An 18,052-nucleotide genomic window follows, 5' to 3' on the forward strand; every position below is an offset into this window, starting at 1 on the left:
TGAAAAATACATCAACCACCCGCGTGGAAAACACTGAACGCAACCGCAGACAAACTGACTGAACTTGCTTGCGAAATGGTGAAAGTTTCACTGAACGCACCCAGACACAATCCGTATCAGTGTGAACGAGGCCTTACACTTTTTTTCTAGGCATAAATGTTAGTAAATTTTCCTTTTCCAATATCATGGCCCGGCCTCCGCTACGCCCCTGCCACGCCCCAGTAGCAAGGGTGGTGTTAAAACGAGGTCTTGCAACTTTTTTTTTAAGCCAAAAACTGGCATAGCGCTGTAAGTAAATGACCCTCTTTGTGTAACGTAATGGGGTAGATTTATCAAAACTGGTGAAAAAGATAACTAATGATAAATATCCCCCCTCTCCCATCCCAATTCACACAGGAAGCAATGGTGCCTACACAGGCTGGTCAATCAATTGTTGCACATGTGGTCACAGGTGTCTATTAGACATGGAGGATCTGGCCTGGAGGCATCTAAACAGGGTTTTCCTCCAGACATGAGCTCGTCGTTTGCAAAGGTTGAGAAGAGGTATGGACTTTCCATGGACACTTTATCTGTGTACAGTACAGTGGAATATGTTGGTGCTGTAGATATAATTATTGCAATTTTTGGGCAAATACTTCTATAATATGGTAACACGATGATACTAATAGCTATGAAAATATAGCATCCAGATACTGCTGATGGTGGCCCCAAAACTAGGGATGAGCGGACTTCTGTTTTCAAGTTCGGCGTACGAGGTTCGGGTCATTTATGGATTCCGTTACCATGGAGCATAAGTTATGGTCTGCGGTAGCGGAATCCATAACGGAATTCTTAGGCCCCTTTCACACGAGCGAGTATTTCGGGTGTGATGTGAACGCATTGCGGCCGCGCTGAATCCGGACCCGTTCATTTCAATGGGTCTGTGCACACGAGCGTTGGTTTTCACGCATCACTTGTGCCTTTGCGTGAAAATCGCAGCATGTTCTATATCCTGCGTTTCATAGAAGTGAATGGGGCTGCGTGAAAATCGCATCGCATCCGCAAGCAAGTGCGGATGCGATGCGTTTTTCACGGATGGTTGCTAAGAGATATTGTTTGTATACCTTCAGGTTTTTTTTATCACGCGCTTGCAAAACGCATTAAATCGCATTGCACCCACGCAATAAAAACTGAACGCGATCACATACAAAACTGAATGAACTTGTTTGCAAAATTGCGCATTTTTTCACTGAACGCATTAGGACCTAGCAAGGGGCCTTAGATATCTCGAACCTCGTACGCCGAACTTGAAAACACGCGTTCGCTCTACGCTACCCATAGTGAAAAACTGAACTTTTTTTTTTTTTTAACTTTATTTCAGGAGCGCTTTGGTATTTGCATCGGGGATCTTCCCTGTGGTCAGAAAGCTGCAGGCATGCAAGAGTTAATAGCTGGGTTTGGACAATTCAGTTTTGACTTGGAAAGGGATGTTGAAGGTCAGCGGGGGTCCCAGATCCTGCCTTTCCATGGCATGGACAGTAAGTATGACACACATACAGCATCCCAGAAAATCAATGTAATGACAGTGAGGACATAATGCAGGAGGGGAACGCTCCCATCAAAACGGTAATGTATCCAGAGAATGGGGGGGGATCATTTACTTTTTGAACGCTCTAGCAAGAATATTTTGTCACATGGGTATTTTTATGTTGTAACCACCACTTGGCCGCGGACGAGGTCGGGACCTTGGACGCAGCAAGTTAAGGGCTCATGCACATGAACGCGTGTGGCCCGCAAACGGCGCGTCCGCAATATACAAGCACCGGCCGTGGATGTGGACCCGTTCACTTTAATGGGTCCCTAATCCGCAAGATACGGAACGGTACAGAGTCGAATCCCACAGAAGCACTACGGAGCGTTTCTGTGGGATTTCGGTCTGTGCCTCCTCACTGCAAAAAATATATAAAAAATAGAACATGTTCAATTTTTTTGTGGTGCGGACCCATTTAAGTGAATGGGTCCACATCTGCAAATGGCGGGCACACAGCCGGTTCTCGTGCATTTAGCGGTTTGGAGCAAGGGCACGGGCCGCACGTGTTTGTGTGCATGAGCCCTAACATTCACGTATGGGAACAGGCGTAAAAGAGAAGTGAAAACTACTCAAACTACTCCTGTCAGGGGCTGACGTGGTGTTCACTCCAGGCACGTGGGGGCACATTTATTAAGCTCGCCTGTTTGTAGGAGTAACGAATTCGAAACGCCTGTCTTTAAATTACCAGAAATGTATGATCCCTTAAACCAAATACGATTAAGCTGATTTATTAAAGTCTGACCTCTAGTGGTTGTTTTCTTGTAAGACAGGTTCATATTCATTAAGACTTGTCTCATTGGTTTGTGCAAGAAAAAAGTGCGCAAATGACCGGAAAAAAGTTGCAACTCCATCTCTTTCAAGTTCTCCATCAAAACATACGGAAAAAAATAAGCCTCAGGAGTGGAGTAGAAATAAGTCGGTTTAAGGCCTCATGCACATGACTGTTGTGTGTTTTGCGGTCCGCAAATTGCGGATCCTAACACGGATGGCGTCCGTGTGCGTCCCGCAATTTGTGGAACGGCACGGACAGCCATTGATATAACTGCCTATTCTTGTCCGCAAAACGGACAAGAATAGGACAGGTTATATTTTTTTTGCGGACCACGGAACGGAGCAACGGATGCGGACAGCACACGGAGTGCTGTCTGCATATTTTGCGCCCCCATTAAAGTGAATGGGTCCGCACCCGAGCCGCCAAAACTGCGGCTCAGATGCGGACCAAAACAACGGTTGTGTGCATGAGGCCTAATTCAGGTGCAAAAAAAAGGCGCACCAACATAAATACATCAGAAATAAAAATCAGTTTGTAAATAAGGCTACTTTCACACTGGCGTTTTACTGGATCCGTTACTGATAATACAACCGTCTGCATCCGTTATGAACGGATCCGGTTGTATTATCTGTAACATGGCCAAGACGGATCCGTCATAAATTCATTGAAAGTCAATGGGGGACGGATCCGATTTCTATTGTGTCAGAGAAGATAGATCCGTCCCCATTGACTTGCCTTGTTGGTCATGATTGATCCGTTTTGCTCCGCATCCCAGGATGGGAAGCAAACTGCGGCGTGCTGCTCTCCGGTATGAGAACGGAATGCATTTGGGAGCGCTGCGTTCTGTTCAGTTACGATTTGTCCCTATTGACAATGAAAGGGGGCAAAACGAAAGTGTTTTTTTCTGGTATTGAGACCCTATGACGGATCTCAATACCGGAAAATATTAACGCTAGTGTGAAAGTAGCCTAAGGCGCAAAAAAAAAAAAAAGTCTGAAATTCCATTTTTTACCCCTGAAGATGCGTATATATGCACACAGTATATATGCCCCATGGACTGCCAGAGGTGCGCCAAATTTATGATGCGGCTCGTCATAAACCAGGCGCCTCTTCTGGCAGAGCCGGGGCTATGAAAGATTGGGCTTTGATAAATCCCCCCCAATGTGTACAAGGCCCTCAGAAGTAGGCCAGGTTTAGGGCTCATGCACACGGATACCGGCCGTATGCATTCTGTATTTTGTGGAACAGAATGGCCGCATGGAGTCATTTCCCTTTTTTATTTTAATTTTATTTTAACCTTTCGAAGTGAATGGTCCCAAAAAAACGGAACTGACACACAATAAAAAAAAATACATTCGTGTGCATGAGCCCTTACACTTTGAGTCAATGCTGAATTTTTTTCTGCAATGATGGAAAAGTGTGGCAAAAGATGTGTGCATCGATCTCCTCCACCGGATGAGCGTTCACTACTGCGGTCATTCGTCCTCAGACAGCTGCATCGCATCTGGGCGGCAGATCGCTGTTTAGGTCGGGTTCACATCACCGTTTAGTTTTATGTTTTTCTGATCCATCAAAAGAACAGAAAGCAAAAAAAGGGAAAAAAAACGGATCCTGTATTTTAAGCATCCGTTATGCTCATTTTGCATTCGTTTTAGCCATTTCCGTCTGAGATCCGTCATTTTAGACGTAAATTAAATACTTTGTGTGAGACTTTTTTATTTATTTATTTTTTTCCATCTAAAAATAACGGATCTCAGACGGAAATGCCTAAAACGGATGCTTAAGGGCTCGTTCACACGACCGTTGGTGTCCCGTTCCCGTATTGCGGACCGCATTTGCGGATCCGCAATACACGGGCACCGTTCCGTTGTCATTCCGCATCACTGATGCGGACCCATTCGTTTCAATGGGTCCGCAAATCCAGAGATTCGGAATGGAACACTACGGAGTGCTTTCTGGGGTTCCGTTCCGTGCCTCCGCACCGCAAAGAGATAGAACATGCTCCATCTTTTTGCGGAACGGAGGGATTGCGGACCCATTTAAGTGAATGGGTCTGCGATCCCCATGCGCCTGCCCCACGGACTGCGGACCGCAATTTGGGGTTCACAGCACGGGACACCAACGGTCGTGTGAACGAGCCCTAAAATGCAGGATCTGTTTGTTTGTTAGTTTTTTTGCAAAGCTTCTTAAAAAATTTTAAATGCCGCAATTCTAAAAAAAAATATTGGTCGTATATTTTACTAAAACCCTGAGAACCACTCTTATTTCAGTGTGAAAAGGCAACTTTTTGGCAGTTTCTGCAGACATGCCTCGGCTGTTAGGAATGGGTTAATGAGCCGTGTAAGAGGATCGCTCTGCTCTTGCAATCACTTTCTTTCCTCTGTATTGTGCAGAGTCTGGAGCAGCGGTGTGTGACTTCTTCATACGAGGCCTGTGTAAGAAAGGTAAGGCGGCCTGTACATAAGCTGTGCACGCCTCTCTGATAATAACGGCTGCGCTTTTCACCCAACCCGTCCGGAACTAAACCCTCCATCTTATTTTGTTTAAATCTGCAAATAATGTGAAATAACTTTAAAAATAAAAATAAAAAAAATCATGTCTTATACTCCATTCACATCCAAAGCTGCATTCAAAATTCTGCTGGATTTGTTAACTCTCAGACCTCTCATACTAGACTTGATATCGCTTACCTGCTTCTACAGTATATGTAGGTATAGCGCATGCTCTGCTGTCATGCATTGTGAAAAATATAGTGGGGGGGTCATTTACTAAGACTTTTAGCCTGCAATGAGGTTCTTACTAGATGTGACTGTACTGGGATCCATTCTAGAGAATTGTTTTTTGTAGCGTAGAAAAAAGACCGGCGTGCAGTCCGCTATTTCTAGCGAATTCTGTGACGGAAGCAGCCTAACGACTACTCGCTAAGCAGGGGGCGGACCCAGGTCCATCCCCTGGCTTACTAAGGGTTTGGCTACATGGCGACACTTGTTGCTATTTTAGAACTGTGTTACGGCCGTGGAAACGCAGCGAGTTGAATGTCGCGCACGACTTCCGTTAATCATTGGATGAGATGTTTGCGTGCGACAATGTGACCTGCAACACAAAGTCCAGCCTGTCTGGAGATGTTGTGACTGTTGCATCGCAGTCATAGCAGATCCCATTGCGATAACATGGACTGTCATTACATGAAATGTTGAGTGGCCGAACCTGTAAGGGTTGAGGCCAGGTGTTAACCCCGACTTACCTATACAGTACTACTGGTTTACAAACACAGCTAACCAAAACATTCCGCTTAGAAATACAATATTATAACAATTTTACCCTTTTATGGTTTCCCTATTCAATGCGCCCGAGGGATGTGCATTATCTGATGCCAGATATGCTTTTAGGAATGCAGCAGAATTGTGAATGCAGCTCTAGGTGTGACTAGAGAGCATAAGACGTGATGTAACTGAATCAGTACAAGATAACCAAAATTAAAGGGGGGTTATCCAGAACTCGAATTTTGATCATCTGCCTTCAGGACAGGTCATCGATATCTGATCGGTGGGAGTCAGACTCCCGACACCTCCGCCGGCACTCTGGTGAGCTCTGCGGTCTCTTCCTAGACTGGAGACGTCACGTGGCCTAGGCGCAGCTCGGTCCCTTTCAGGTGTATAGGCCTGGGCTGAAATACCAAGTACAACCACTATACAATGGATGGCGCTCTCTGAATTGCCATGGTGCTTCGGTGGTGGTCCCAGTTGTCCCAACGCCACCGATCAGAGGATAGGTCATCAATCTTGCACCCCATTAAGGCCTCATGCACACGACCGTTGTTTTATTCCGTGTCCGTTGCGCCATTTTCCGTGATTTTCAATGGGTCCGTTGAAGACTCGGCTAATGCACCGTTTGCCATCCGCGGTTCCAGTCCGTCAAAAAAAATATAACCTGTCCTATTATTTTCGCGGAAAACGGTTCGCGGACCCATTTTTTTCCTATCATTTGCATGGCAAACCTGTCTTAGATTTTTTTTAACTTTCCTTTATGTCTAGTGATCCTCCAAAGATAAAGGAAGACGCACGGAAACAAAAACGGATCACGAAACAACGGAACCCCATTTTGCGGAACGGAACACAACAACGGTCATGTGCATGAGGCCTAAGTCTCTCACTCCTGGGCCCAGATGCAAAATTTCTATCTGTGCCCCCCCCCCATCTACCATTTCTAACACTGGCGTCACGTGGCGGAGGGACTTTTGTGCCATATCGGACTCCAGGACCTCGGTGTGAGCGCTCCCCCTGCACCTACACCCCGAGTCCCAGGCCCAGTACACGTGTGATGCTTCAGGTTGTCCTGTTGCCTACATGTCTGCATCATGTTCCATTTCCCCCCTAGGTCCCATGTGCCCCTTCCGTCACCTGACGGGGGAGAAGACTGTAGTCTGCAAGCACTGGCTGAGGGGTTTGTGCAAGAAAGGCGACCACTGCGAGTTCCTCCACGAGTACGACATGGGTCGAATGCCCGAATGTTACTTCTATTCCAAATTTGGTAAGGGCCGAGGCCGGGTTTATGGGTAAAGCACATTGCTTAGCTAAATTACTCACGGGCGATCGTCCTATTATTACCCATGGCCAGGATCGGAGAGAACTCGAGGTTCGCCCCTTTAACCCCTTAGGTGCCATGGTCTGCAGCATCAAAGTGGTTTTATGTAGGGATGGGACTGCAATCCGGTCAGCCTACTGGGCAGGGCATAACAGGATGCCCAACCTGCAGCCCTCCAGCTGTAGCAAAACTACAACTCCCAGTAAGCCTGGAGAGCCTACAGCTATTAGGGCATGCTGAGAGTTGTAGTTTTGCAACAGACAGCCCTGAAACTGTGGCTCACTATCTGTTGGTTACGGTCACCAAAAACATCATGGCATCACTACTGCCCGGGGCGAGCTGCCAGTTATATCTCTGGCAAGCGATGTGGTGTCACACGGGCATGACTAAATGAATGCACCCGCGCCGAGCTGCCTCTCCTGTTCTGTTTGCCTTCTCTCCCGCATGACTGCTTGTGAGAAGTCCTCCATAATGGAATGTGTCTGATGGGGAAACACACCTGGATGTGAGGGTCACGCCACGAGGGCAGCTGCCAGGAAACCATGCGGGTGGATTTATACTGTTTAATAGGTTCTGCCGCAGAAATCCAGCACAATGCCGTTAGTCCGGGCAGCACCCGGGATGTCGCTAAATTAACAGGAATTGACCCTCGCGCCTGGCGATTTAATCTCTCTCTTAGGCCTCATGCACACGACCGTTGTTGTGTTCCGTTCCGCAAAATGGGGTTCCGTTGTTCCGTGATCCGTGATTTGTTTCCGTGTGTCTTCCTTTATTTTTGGAGGATCACCAGACACGAAGGAAAGTAAAAAAAAGTCTAAGTCAAGTTTGCCATGCAAATGATAGGAAAAAAAACAGACGCGGATGACAATCTTGTGTGCCTCCGCGTTTTTTCACGTACCCCTTGACTTGAATGGGTCCGCGAACCGTTTTCCGTTGAAAAAAATAGGACAGGTTATATTTTTTTGACGGACTGGAACCACGGACGCGGATGACAAACGGTGCATTAGCCGAGTTTTCAACGGACCCATTGAAAGTCAATGGGTCCGCAGAAAATCACGGAAAACGGAACAACGGACACGGAACACAACATCGGTCGTGTGCATGAGGCCTTAGAGTCCATAGCAGCTCTGCTGAGGGTCCAAATTCCTTAGAGAGGACGTGGCACGGGTGAAGGACTAGTGCTGGGCCGAAGCTCCATATTTGATTTGCATCAACACGACCCCTTCAGGAGTTTCGGAGTTCTTCATGGGTCCTCAGAAAGGATGTGGACACATATAATACATAGTTTAGATTATGTACCCAGATAACTATTTGAATAATTAAAGGGTTTACCCCCCCCCCCCCCTCCCCCGCAAAACACTTACGGACGTGTGAATGGACCCTTACCCTCAGACATAATTCATTACAGCAAATGGGACTATTGCAACTTTACACAGAGAATAAAAGATACTAAACAATAAAAATGTTACTAAAACGATCCGACTAAATATCTGTATTACTGGAAATGTAGGACTATATTGGCACTGATTGGACAGTGTCGGGCTGTGGGGCCACACCCCCAACATCCAGTTGTCAATTTATTCCTACGTTTCAAGGAGGAATAACAGAGTAAGGCCTCATGCACACGACCGTTGTTGTGTTCCGTGTCCGTTTTTCCGTTTTCCGTGATTTTCTGCGGACCCATTGACTTTCAATGGGTCCGTTGAAAACTCGGAAAATGCACCATTTGTCATCCGCGTCCGTGGTTCCAGTCCGTCAAAAAAATAGGACCTGTCCTATTTTTTTTTTACGGACAACGGTTCGCGGACCCATTCAAGTCAATGGGTCCGTGAAAAAACACGGAGGCACACAAGATTGTCATCCGTGTCCGTTTTTTTCCTATCATTTTCAAGGCAAACTTGACTTAGATTTTTTTATTTCACTTTTCATGTCTGGTGATCCTCCAAAAATCAAGGAAGACAAACGGAAACGGATCACGGAACCCCGTTTTGCGGACCGTGAAAAAATACGGTCGTGTGCATGAGGCCTAATGCCACAGATTTCTAAGAAAAGATGCTCCAGAATTTATATTTCATAGGGAATACAAGTATTTACTAAAACGGACATGTCGGGAGAGCTGACAGATTCTCTTCTGTTTCAGGAGGCATTAGATGAAATGTAATTATTACTGGAAAACCGAGTATTTTTGCCATAAATGGTTGTACTGAGATCGGATTGGGTTACGTAAACTACTAAAGAAGTTTCTATAGGTCATGTTTAGTTCACCGGGATGCGGGGGGTATGCATTTAAGAAGAGTCTGAGTTGACCCATTCTTGGAACTGGCTGCGTAAACACAAAACCAAACAATCTCTAAAAGAATGCAGCAGTGCTGCAGCCTAGTGGAGCTCTGCTTCCCTCTAGTGGTAGAGTGTGGAATGACAAGTGTCCCTCTGCTTGATTGTCGCTCTAGGTGAATGCAGCAACAGAGACTGCCCCTTCCTGCACATCGACCCAGCGTCTAAGATTAAGGATTGCCCCTGGTACGACAGAGGATTCTGCAAACATGGTAATGTGCCTTTTCTAATATTTGACTTCACTTGCCCTGTTCTGATCCTGATCCGACACGTACACAATTCACACACAAAGCTCCATTCAAAAATTCGCCTGGATGCTACTTGGAATCTGTCAACGACAAACGCCCCCCATGGCTTTCAGAGTCTGTAATTAACGACGATTGTGTGTGGGAGCGGTCGGGTCGCCATCAGTCTACCTTTTCTTATATGACCCTGAATGGCATCTGTCAGCAGTTTTGTAACTAGGAAACTGGCTGACCTGTTACATGTGCACTCGGCAGCTGAAGGCATCTGTGTTGGTCCCATGTTCATAGGTGCCCGCATCGCTGAAAAAAATGATGTTTTTAATGTATGCAAATGAGCCTCTAGGAGCAACGGGGGCGTTACCATTGCACCCGGAGGCTCTGTTAATTGGCAGTGAAAACATCATAATGCCTGTCTCTGTCAATGCCGTTGCTCCTAGAGGCTCATTTGCATTTATTAAAACCTCATTTTTCTCAGCAATGCGGGCACATATGAACATGGGACCAACACAGATGTCTTCAGCTGCCAACAGGTCAGCCAGTGTCATAGGTACAAAGCTGCTGACAGATGCCCTTTTAATGTTTTTTTATATATTTTTTTTAATTCTGGTGTTATGCCAAATTTATGAATTGTTGCATGAGCAATGTGGATGCACCGTTGTAAATGATGCACTTCGGGGGTTACCTGACATTCGGTGCTCAAAAAAATGAGACATTTTTCTATACGTGGAAGTTTTCTGCCCCGCTGCAGTGGCAGCCGCAGGTGACTCCATTTTATGAGAAAAAAAACGTATTTTTGAAGGCAGCTTTGGATGTTTCTAGAGTAGAAGACATTTATTTAGAGATCAAAGTCCATTAGGTCTTATGTACATACGTGCAAAATGTGGAATGCGTCCATGTGCTGTCCGCATTTAGTTTCACGGACCCGTTGACTTCAATGGATCCGTGGTCCGCATTTTGCGGACGTATTCTATTTTTTTATTTTTTTTGTGGAATGGACATACGGATCCGCAAAAAGATAGAACATGTCCTATACCTGACCACAGACCGACTGAAGAGTCGACGGATCTGCAAAGAATGTGGATTCAATGCATTTTGCGCATCCGTAATAAGCAGGCCGCAAAATACATACGGTGTAAAATTCTAGGCAGAAGTGGAGCTGAACCTCAACGCTCGAAGTTCTTAAAAATTCATATTGGCCACTTTGCCGAATTTCGCCCAAAAAAATTGGCTTTGTGACAAATTATTTCATCACAAAGCGAATTTCTTTGCGAGTAGAGGGCGCAATGACGGGGAACGGCGATTTATGCATTTGTGACGAAATCTTGTGCGTGATGATGTCATCACACACTGCGTGAGATTTCGCGCTGGATCTTCAATCAAGGTGGCCGCGGTGGGCTATTTGCGCGCAAATGGATGAGGTGTGAACTTTTTTTTTTTTTTTTAATTGCCATTTTATGGAAAATAGATTTTGTTACCACGAAGCTCAAGGAAAAATTTGGCGAATTTGAATTTTTTCTGAAATTCGAATCGAAGTCCCACTTCTTCTTGAACACATGTTTTGACCGGGAGGTACAGACTCTAATTAGGGGGCGCAATGAGCCCCTTATTCAACCCTTGCACAGAACTTCAGGTAGGAGGTTCTGTCATCACGACCTCCTGGGGGTCACGTCGGGAGGCCTCCGCCTGGACTGACTTCTAGAAGGTGGAGCAGGACTATAGAACAGCATCATTGTGTATCATCCATGGACGCCCTAGATACGCCTTCAGCTGCAGGTTACTGACAGATTTCTATTGCTTTTATGTTGTTTGTTGTGACTTTTGCTGCAATTTCTAGAGAGATGCATTGTTCTACGGGTGGAGATTAATCCCTTGTTGTAGAGACCGAGGACTTTGTCCCACCCGTGTCCTGGTAGTAAGGGATCCAGAAGGCTCCTCTGTCGTATAAGAAGACCCCAGTATTATAAAGGGCACATGGTAGGTGGGGGGACACTTTACAGATTTAGCTTTCACACTGCACCTCTGCTGACCATATAAACAAGACTACAGAAAGTGGAGCGAGGGCCACTGTTGGCTCTGTGTCCTGGGTGGTCTTGGTGTGGACGGATGCACTCATCCATGGTGACACCTCCTGGAACCATCAGGATCTATGAGAAATACTCTGCTGCTGTATTATCTCATAGATCCTGATGGTTCCAGGAGGTGTCACCATGGATGAGTGCATCCGTCCACACCAAGACCACCCAGGACACAGAGCCAACAGTGGTCCTCGCTCCACTTTCTGTAGTCATGTAGCATCCGTATCGGTAATCATGGAAAAATTAGACTCCGACATCTACATTTTTTGTTTATACTATTGGTATTCCACAACTGGTAGACTGGTGGAAATTTGACCGCTGGGACCCACACTGATCATGAGAATGGGGGTCCCGTATGAACTGAACGTCTGGCAAGCATGCTCGCTGTCGCTTCATTCCTCTCTATGTGACTGCTGGAGATGGGGGGCAGAGGAACCCCGCCATCATGACCGGTCAGACCCCCAAGTTATTCCATGGATATTGGAATTACTATTCTACTATTATGCCTAGTGCAGGGCCTGAGCTTGACACAAGGATCCAAAGACCACTAAAGGGTCTGCATCCCTGGGCTGTGCATTAGGGATAACACACTGTCCATTTTGCTTAGAGTGCTCCCTTAACCCCTTGGAAACATGCAAGCATTATGGCACAAGGGGAGTATGGAGCGGGCTCAGGAGTATAGCCCAATCCATACCCCACAAGATACCAGCCTGCAGTGACCAGGATTGGAGATGACTCCAATCCTGGCCATTTAACTCCTTAGATGCCACTGTCAGTAGAGAATGCAGCATCTAAGTGTTAAGTCTCCCTCTGACCTACGACCGCTCCCTTCCACACAGCAATATTGTAGAGTGCTGATCGGTACAACGGCAGCCTGTGGCAGGACTTAATTGGCAGACCACATTTTCCCCATACACTGTAATAGTAAACTACTGCAGTCTATGGTACAAGTGATCACACCTTGCCCCCACCTCAAAAAAAAAAAGCTGACTACAAAGTGACCAAAAAGTCATGTGTACCCCAAAAACTGGGGAAGAAAAATGAAAAGGGGTTAAAATGCTTCACTAAAGAATTTGACTAATCTTTTTTTAATCTTTCTACACCTGACCAGGTCCGGCGTGCAAACACAGACACACCCGCAGAGTGATGTGCGCCAACTACCTGGTTGGCTTCTGTCCAGAAGGTCCTAGGTGTAAATACGTCCAGTAAGTTGTCAGCCTCCCATGCAGTTCAATGGAAAACCTGGGTCTGTTTGTTCACAACAGTTCACATGGGGATTCTAAAAATGATCTCTTATGTATTCCAGCCCCAAAGTAGACTTGGTTCTCTGCAGTCCGGACCACACAAAGGTTAGTACTGTGTACAGACAGCAGAATTACAGCACAAGTAAGGTATGTACACAGTGACTGCACCAGCAGAATAGTGAGTGCAGCTCTGGAGTATAATACAGGATGTAACTCAGGATCAGTACAGGATAAGTAATGTAATGTATGTACACAGTGACTGCACCAGCAGAATAGTGAGTGCAGCTCTGGAGTATAATACAGGATGTAACTCAGGATCAGTACAGGATAAGTAATCTAATGTATGTACATAGTGACTGCACCAGCAGAATAGTGAGTGCAGCTCTGGCGTATAATACAGGATGTAACTCCGGATCAGTACAGGGTAAGTAATGTAATGTATGTACATAGTGAAACCACCAGCAGAATAGTGAGTGCAGCTCTGGGGTATAATACAGGATATAACTCAGGATCAGTACAGGATAAGTAATGTAATGTATGACCACAGTGACTCCACCAGCAGAATAGTGAGTGCAGCTCTGGGGTATAATACAGGATATAACTCAGGATCAGTACAGGATAAGTAATGTAATGTATGACCACAGTGACTCCACCAGCAGAATAGTGAGTGCAGCTCTGGGGTATAATACAGGATATAACTCAGGATCAGTAATGTACTCACAATCGCCCTTTTGGGCAGAATTCTAATAACTAAGGCCCCTTTCACATTTCTGTGTCTGTCCATATTCCATGGACACTGTTTAGCTGGTGGTTTTCACTGACCCACAGACTTTGGCCTCATGCACACGACCGTTGTTTCGGTCCGCATCCGAGCCGAAATTTTTGCGGCTTGGATGCGGACCCATTCACTTCAATGGGGGCCGCAAAAGATGCGGATAGCACTCCATGTGCTGTCCGCATCCGTTGCTCCGTTCCATGGTCCGCAAAGAAAATATAACCTGTCCTATTCTTGTCCGTTTTGCGGACAAGAATAGGCATTTATATCAATGGCCGTCCGTGCCGGAACACACACGGACGCCATCTGCGGACCGCAAAACGTACAATGGTCGTGTGCATGTAGCCTCTAATGGGTGTATTTCGTCCACATCACTGACCAAAGTAGTGCATGTCTCTTTTTTTTTTCACTGACCTATGGTCCGTGGAAAACCACTGATGTGTGAACAAACACATTCAAATCAAGAGTTATGTGCTCTGTCTGTGGAAAATGAGGATAGCGCACGTCTGGTAAAGGCCTAAAGCCGTGTTTAATGTGAAGATGCTTCCTTCTTGCCTTGGTTTGGTGACCCTGCTTCTTCTTCCAGCTTGCTGCTGGCCCTCAGAGGCCCCCGGGCCCCTCACTCCCCTGCGATCCCGAGTCCATGGCGAAGCACCCGGCTCTCCTGCTGGAGCTCCCACACCTCTCACACCTGACTGTTCTCACCATGATAAACGAACGCTTTAGAAAGATGCATGAAAACGTCTGTGGGGGTCTGAGACCCCTGGAACAAGTCACATGCTTCAAGGTAAGTCTACTGAACGCTGCCCAGTAAGTGACACCAGGTAGAGCAGCGCTCCTGGTGCCTGTGCCAAAATACTGGGGTGTCCGCTCCTGATATTAGTAAAACTGCAGTAAAAAATCGACCTATTTCTTCCCTATCTGATCCGTTTTTGTTTTGCACCACGCAGTGCGGAGACCGAGGCCACTACGCCAACAAGTGCAGCAAAGGCCGCTACGCCTTTCTGATAAGGAAGTGAATAGAAGATGGCGGAGGGGCGGTTGTGTGGACACAGACAGGAGCGCCGCGTCCTCGTCCATTCAAGTGAGGATCCCCGCAAGCTGTGCTCCAAAGGGCGACGCGCTGCGAATGACTATTCTATGTCCATCGATGACCCCCCTAAACTGCTAAATTATAGAATAAATTATATTTTCATACAACTGCAGGACTGATCTATTCCCAGGCAAGGTCCGTCAACAGCAGCTTGTTTATGGCTTCTAGGTGGTCAAAGTGAAGGGAAAATGGTAAAACATAATGACGGAGGCTGGGAATTTGCCGCCTATAGTGTTTTCCCCACAATGGGGGTCCCGCAACACTGTCAAGAAGCGGGGCTGGGGGATAGAGCCGGCACAATACCAGAATTTTGTGTTGGGTACCAAGGAAAGAATTGTGATGCACGATACCACCCCAAAAAAAAATACCTACACGTTAGCCTCATGCTGCCGAGTAACAGGGGATTAATGTGAGTATTTGTGTGAATGTAGCCTTGGGGTCCCTTCACACGTCCGCAAGTGTTTTGCGAAACCGCACATGGCCGACACTATAATACAGGGAGTGCAGAATTATTAGGCAAGTTGTATTTTTGAGGATTAATTTTATTATTGAACAACAACCATGTTCTCAATGAACCCAAAAAACTCATTAATATCAAAGCTGAATATTTTTGGAAGTAGTTTTTAGTTTGTTTTTAGTTTTAGCTATTTTAGGGGGATATCTGTGTGTGCAGGTGACTATTACTGTGCATAATTATTAGGCAACTTAACAAAAAACAAATATATACCCATTTCAATTATTGATTTTTACCAGTGAAACCAATATAACATCTCAACATTCACAAATATACATTTCTGACATTCAAAAACAAAACAAAAACAAATCAGTGACCAATATAGCCACCTTTCTTTGCAAGGACACTCAAAAGTGCAAGGACACTCAAAAGCCTGCCATCCATGGATTCTGTCAGTGTTTTGATCTGTTCACCATCAACATTGCGTGCAGCAGCAACCACAGCCTCCCAGACACTGTTCAGAGAGGTGTACTGTTTTCCCTCCTTGTAAATCTCACATTTGATGATGGACCACAGGTTCTCAATGGGGTTTAGATCAGGGGAACAAGGAGGCCATGTCATTAGATTTTCTTCTTTTATACCCTTTCTTGCCAGCCACGCTGTGGAGTATTTGGACGCGTGTGATGGAGCATTGTCCTGCATGAAAATCATGTTTTTCTTGAAGGATGCAGACTTCTTCCTGTACCACTGCTTGAAGAAGGTGTCTTCCAGAAACTGGCAGTAGGACTGGGAGTTGAGCTTGACTCCATCCTCAACCCGAAAAGGCCCCACAAGCTCATCTTTGATGATACCAGCCCAAACCAGTACTCCACCTCCACCTTGCTGGCGTCTGAGTCGGACTGGAGCTCTCTGCCCTTTACAATCCAGCCACGGGCCCATCCATCTGGCCCATCAAGACTCACTCTCATTTCATCAGTCCATAAAACCTTAGAAAAATCAGTCTTGAGATATTTCTTGGCCCAGTCTTGACGTTTCAGCTTGTGTGTCTTGTTCAGTGGTGGTCGTCTTTCAGCCTTTCTTACCTTGGCCATGTCTCTGAGTATTGCACACCTTGTGCTTTTGGGCACTTCAGTGATGTTGCAGCTCTGAAATATGGCCAAACTGGTGGCAAGTGGCATCTTGGCAGCTGCACGCTTGACTTTTCTCAGTTCATGGGCAGTTATTTTGCGCCTTGGTTTTTCCACACGCTTCTTGCGACCCTGTTGACTATTTTGAATGAAACGCTTGATTGTTCGATGATCACGCTTCAGAAGCTTTGCAATTTTAAGAGTGCTGCATCCCTCTGCAAGATATCTCACTATTTTTGACTTTTCTGAGCCTGTCAAGTCCTTCTTTTGACCCATTTTGCCAAAGGAAAGGAAGTTGCCTAATAATTATGCACACCTAATATAGGGTGTTGATGTCATTAGACCACACCCCTTCTCATTACAGAGATGCACATCACCTAATATGCTTAATTGGTAGTAGGCTTTCGAGCCTATACAGCTTGGAGTAAGACAACATGCATAAAGAGGATGATGTGGTCAAAATACTCATTTGCCTAATAATTCTGCACGCAGTGTAGAAGTGCCTTTTCTTGTCCGTGTCTGCGGACAAGAATAGGACATGTTCCATTTTTTTTTGCGGGGCCGCGGAACGGAAGTGCGGATGCGGACAGCGCACTGTGTGCTGTCCGCTTCTTTTGCGGCCCCGCTGAAAATGAATGGGTTCGCATCCGTTCTGCGGAACGGATGAGGACCCATTTTGCGGACGTGTGAATGGACAATAAATGTGAGACGCATGGAAGTCAAAATTGTTAAAACCATGGGCATCGACGTCAGATACGTGTTGGTCCCACCACTGGGAGCCTCTGAAATGGAGACGAGCGCGCCGCGCGTGTGCGGCCACCTCTCTATTCACTGCTACGTCAAGCCTGGGCGTGACTACTGTCTGAACTCCCATAGTGATGAACAGATGGCGGCCGCGCATGAGCGGTGTGCTCTCCTTTAGGCCTGTTTCACACTTGCGTTGTTGTTTTTCCGGTACTGAGATCCGGCAGAGGTTCTCAACACCGGAAAAAAAAAACGTTTCCGTTATGTCCTCATGCATTCTGAATGGAAAGAGATCTGTTCAGGATGCATCAGGACGTCTGCAAGCTGCGGTTTTTTGTTTTTGGATGAGTCACTGAAAATGTAAGGCCTCATGCACACGACCACGGTCCGCAAAACACGGATGGTCGTCCGTATGCGTTCCGCAATTTGCAGAACGGCACGGACAGCCATTAATAGAACTGCCTATTCTTGTCTGCAAAACGGACAAGAATAGGACAGGTTAAATTTTTTTTTTTTTACGGAACGGATGCGGACAGCACACGGAGTGCTGTCCGCATCTTTTGCGGCCCCATTGAAGTGAATGGGTCCGCATCCAAGTGAATGGGTCCGCATGCGGCTCAGATGCGGACCAAAACAACTGTCGTGTGCATGAGGCCTAAGTCAATGGTGACGGATCCGTTTATTTTTTTTTAGGAGCCTAAGAAACTGGATCTGTCACCCATTGAATTCAATCGCATCTGCATCAATTGGTGCGGATTTTACTAAGTGAATGAAGAAAATCCGGTCAGGAAAAACAAAATAAATTGACATGCCGCGTCGATTTTAAAATCCGCACCGCAGGTCAAAATCCGCGTGGAAAAAAAATCCACATCGTGTGCATTGAGAATTTCAAATTCTCATAGAATACAATGTACATGACCTACGGTGCGGATTTTCCGCACGCAAATCCAGATCGTGTGCATTTAGCCTTAAAGGGGTCGTCCCACAACGAGCCTCTATCACGTAGATTGGTGGAGGTCCGACCACGGGATAACC

General features: G+C 46.2%; 1 protein-coding gene across 1 annotated transcript; it reads left to right on the top strand.

Annotated features, from left to right (window-relative positions):
* The first annotated feature begins 1,380 nt into the window (after window positions 1-1,380).
* Window positions 1,381-15,049, top strand: CPSF4L (cleavage and polyadenylation specific factor 4 like). The gene is made up of 8 exons (XM_040436048.1): window positions 1,381-1,517; window positions 4,736-4,786; window positions 6,720-6,872; window positions 9,377-9,472; window positions 12,692-12,785; window positions 12,887-12,929; window positions 14,186-14,386; window positions 14,550-15,049. The coding sequence occupies exons 1-8, from the start codon at window positions 1,415-1,417 to the stop codon at window positions 14,616-14,618; spliced, it is 810 nt and encodes a 269-aa protein (XP_040291982.1). The 5' UTR covers window positions 1,381-1,414; the 3' UTR covers window positions 14,619-15,049.
* Window positions 15,050-18,052: the final 3,003 nt, after the last annotated feature.

This window comes from Bufo bufo, chromosome 6, assembly GCF_905171765.1.
Source record: "Bufo bufo chromosome 6, aBufBuf1.1, whole genome shotgun sequence".
NCBI classification, from domain to species: Eukaryota; Metazoa; Chordata; class Amphibia; order Anura; family Bufonidae; genus Bufo; species Bufo bufo.

What these genes read in the sequence shown, in the direction of transcription:
- CPSF4L (XM_040436048.1), top strand. Translation starts at nt 1,415, where the DNA reads ATGCAAGAGTTAATAGCTGGGTTTGGACAATTCAGTTTTGACTTGGAA. An exon ending in GCCTTTCCATGGCATGGACA is followed by an intron (nt 1,518 to 4,735) that starts GTAAGTATGACA and finishes TGTATTGTGCAG; the next exon opens with AGTCTGGAGCAGCGGTGTGT. An exon ending in CCTAGGTGTAAATACGTCCA is followed by an intron (nt 12,786 to 12,886) that starts GTAAGTTGTCAG and finishes TATGTATTCCAG; the next exon opens with CCCCAAAGTAGACTTGGTTC.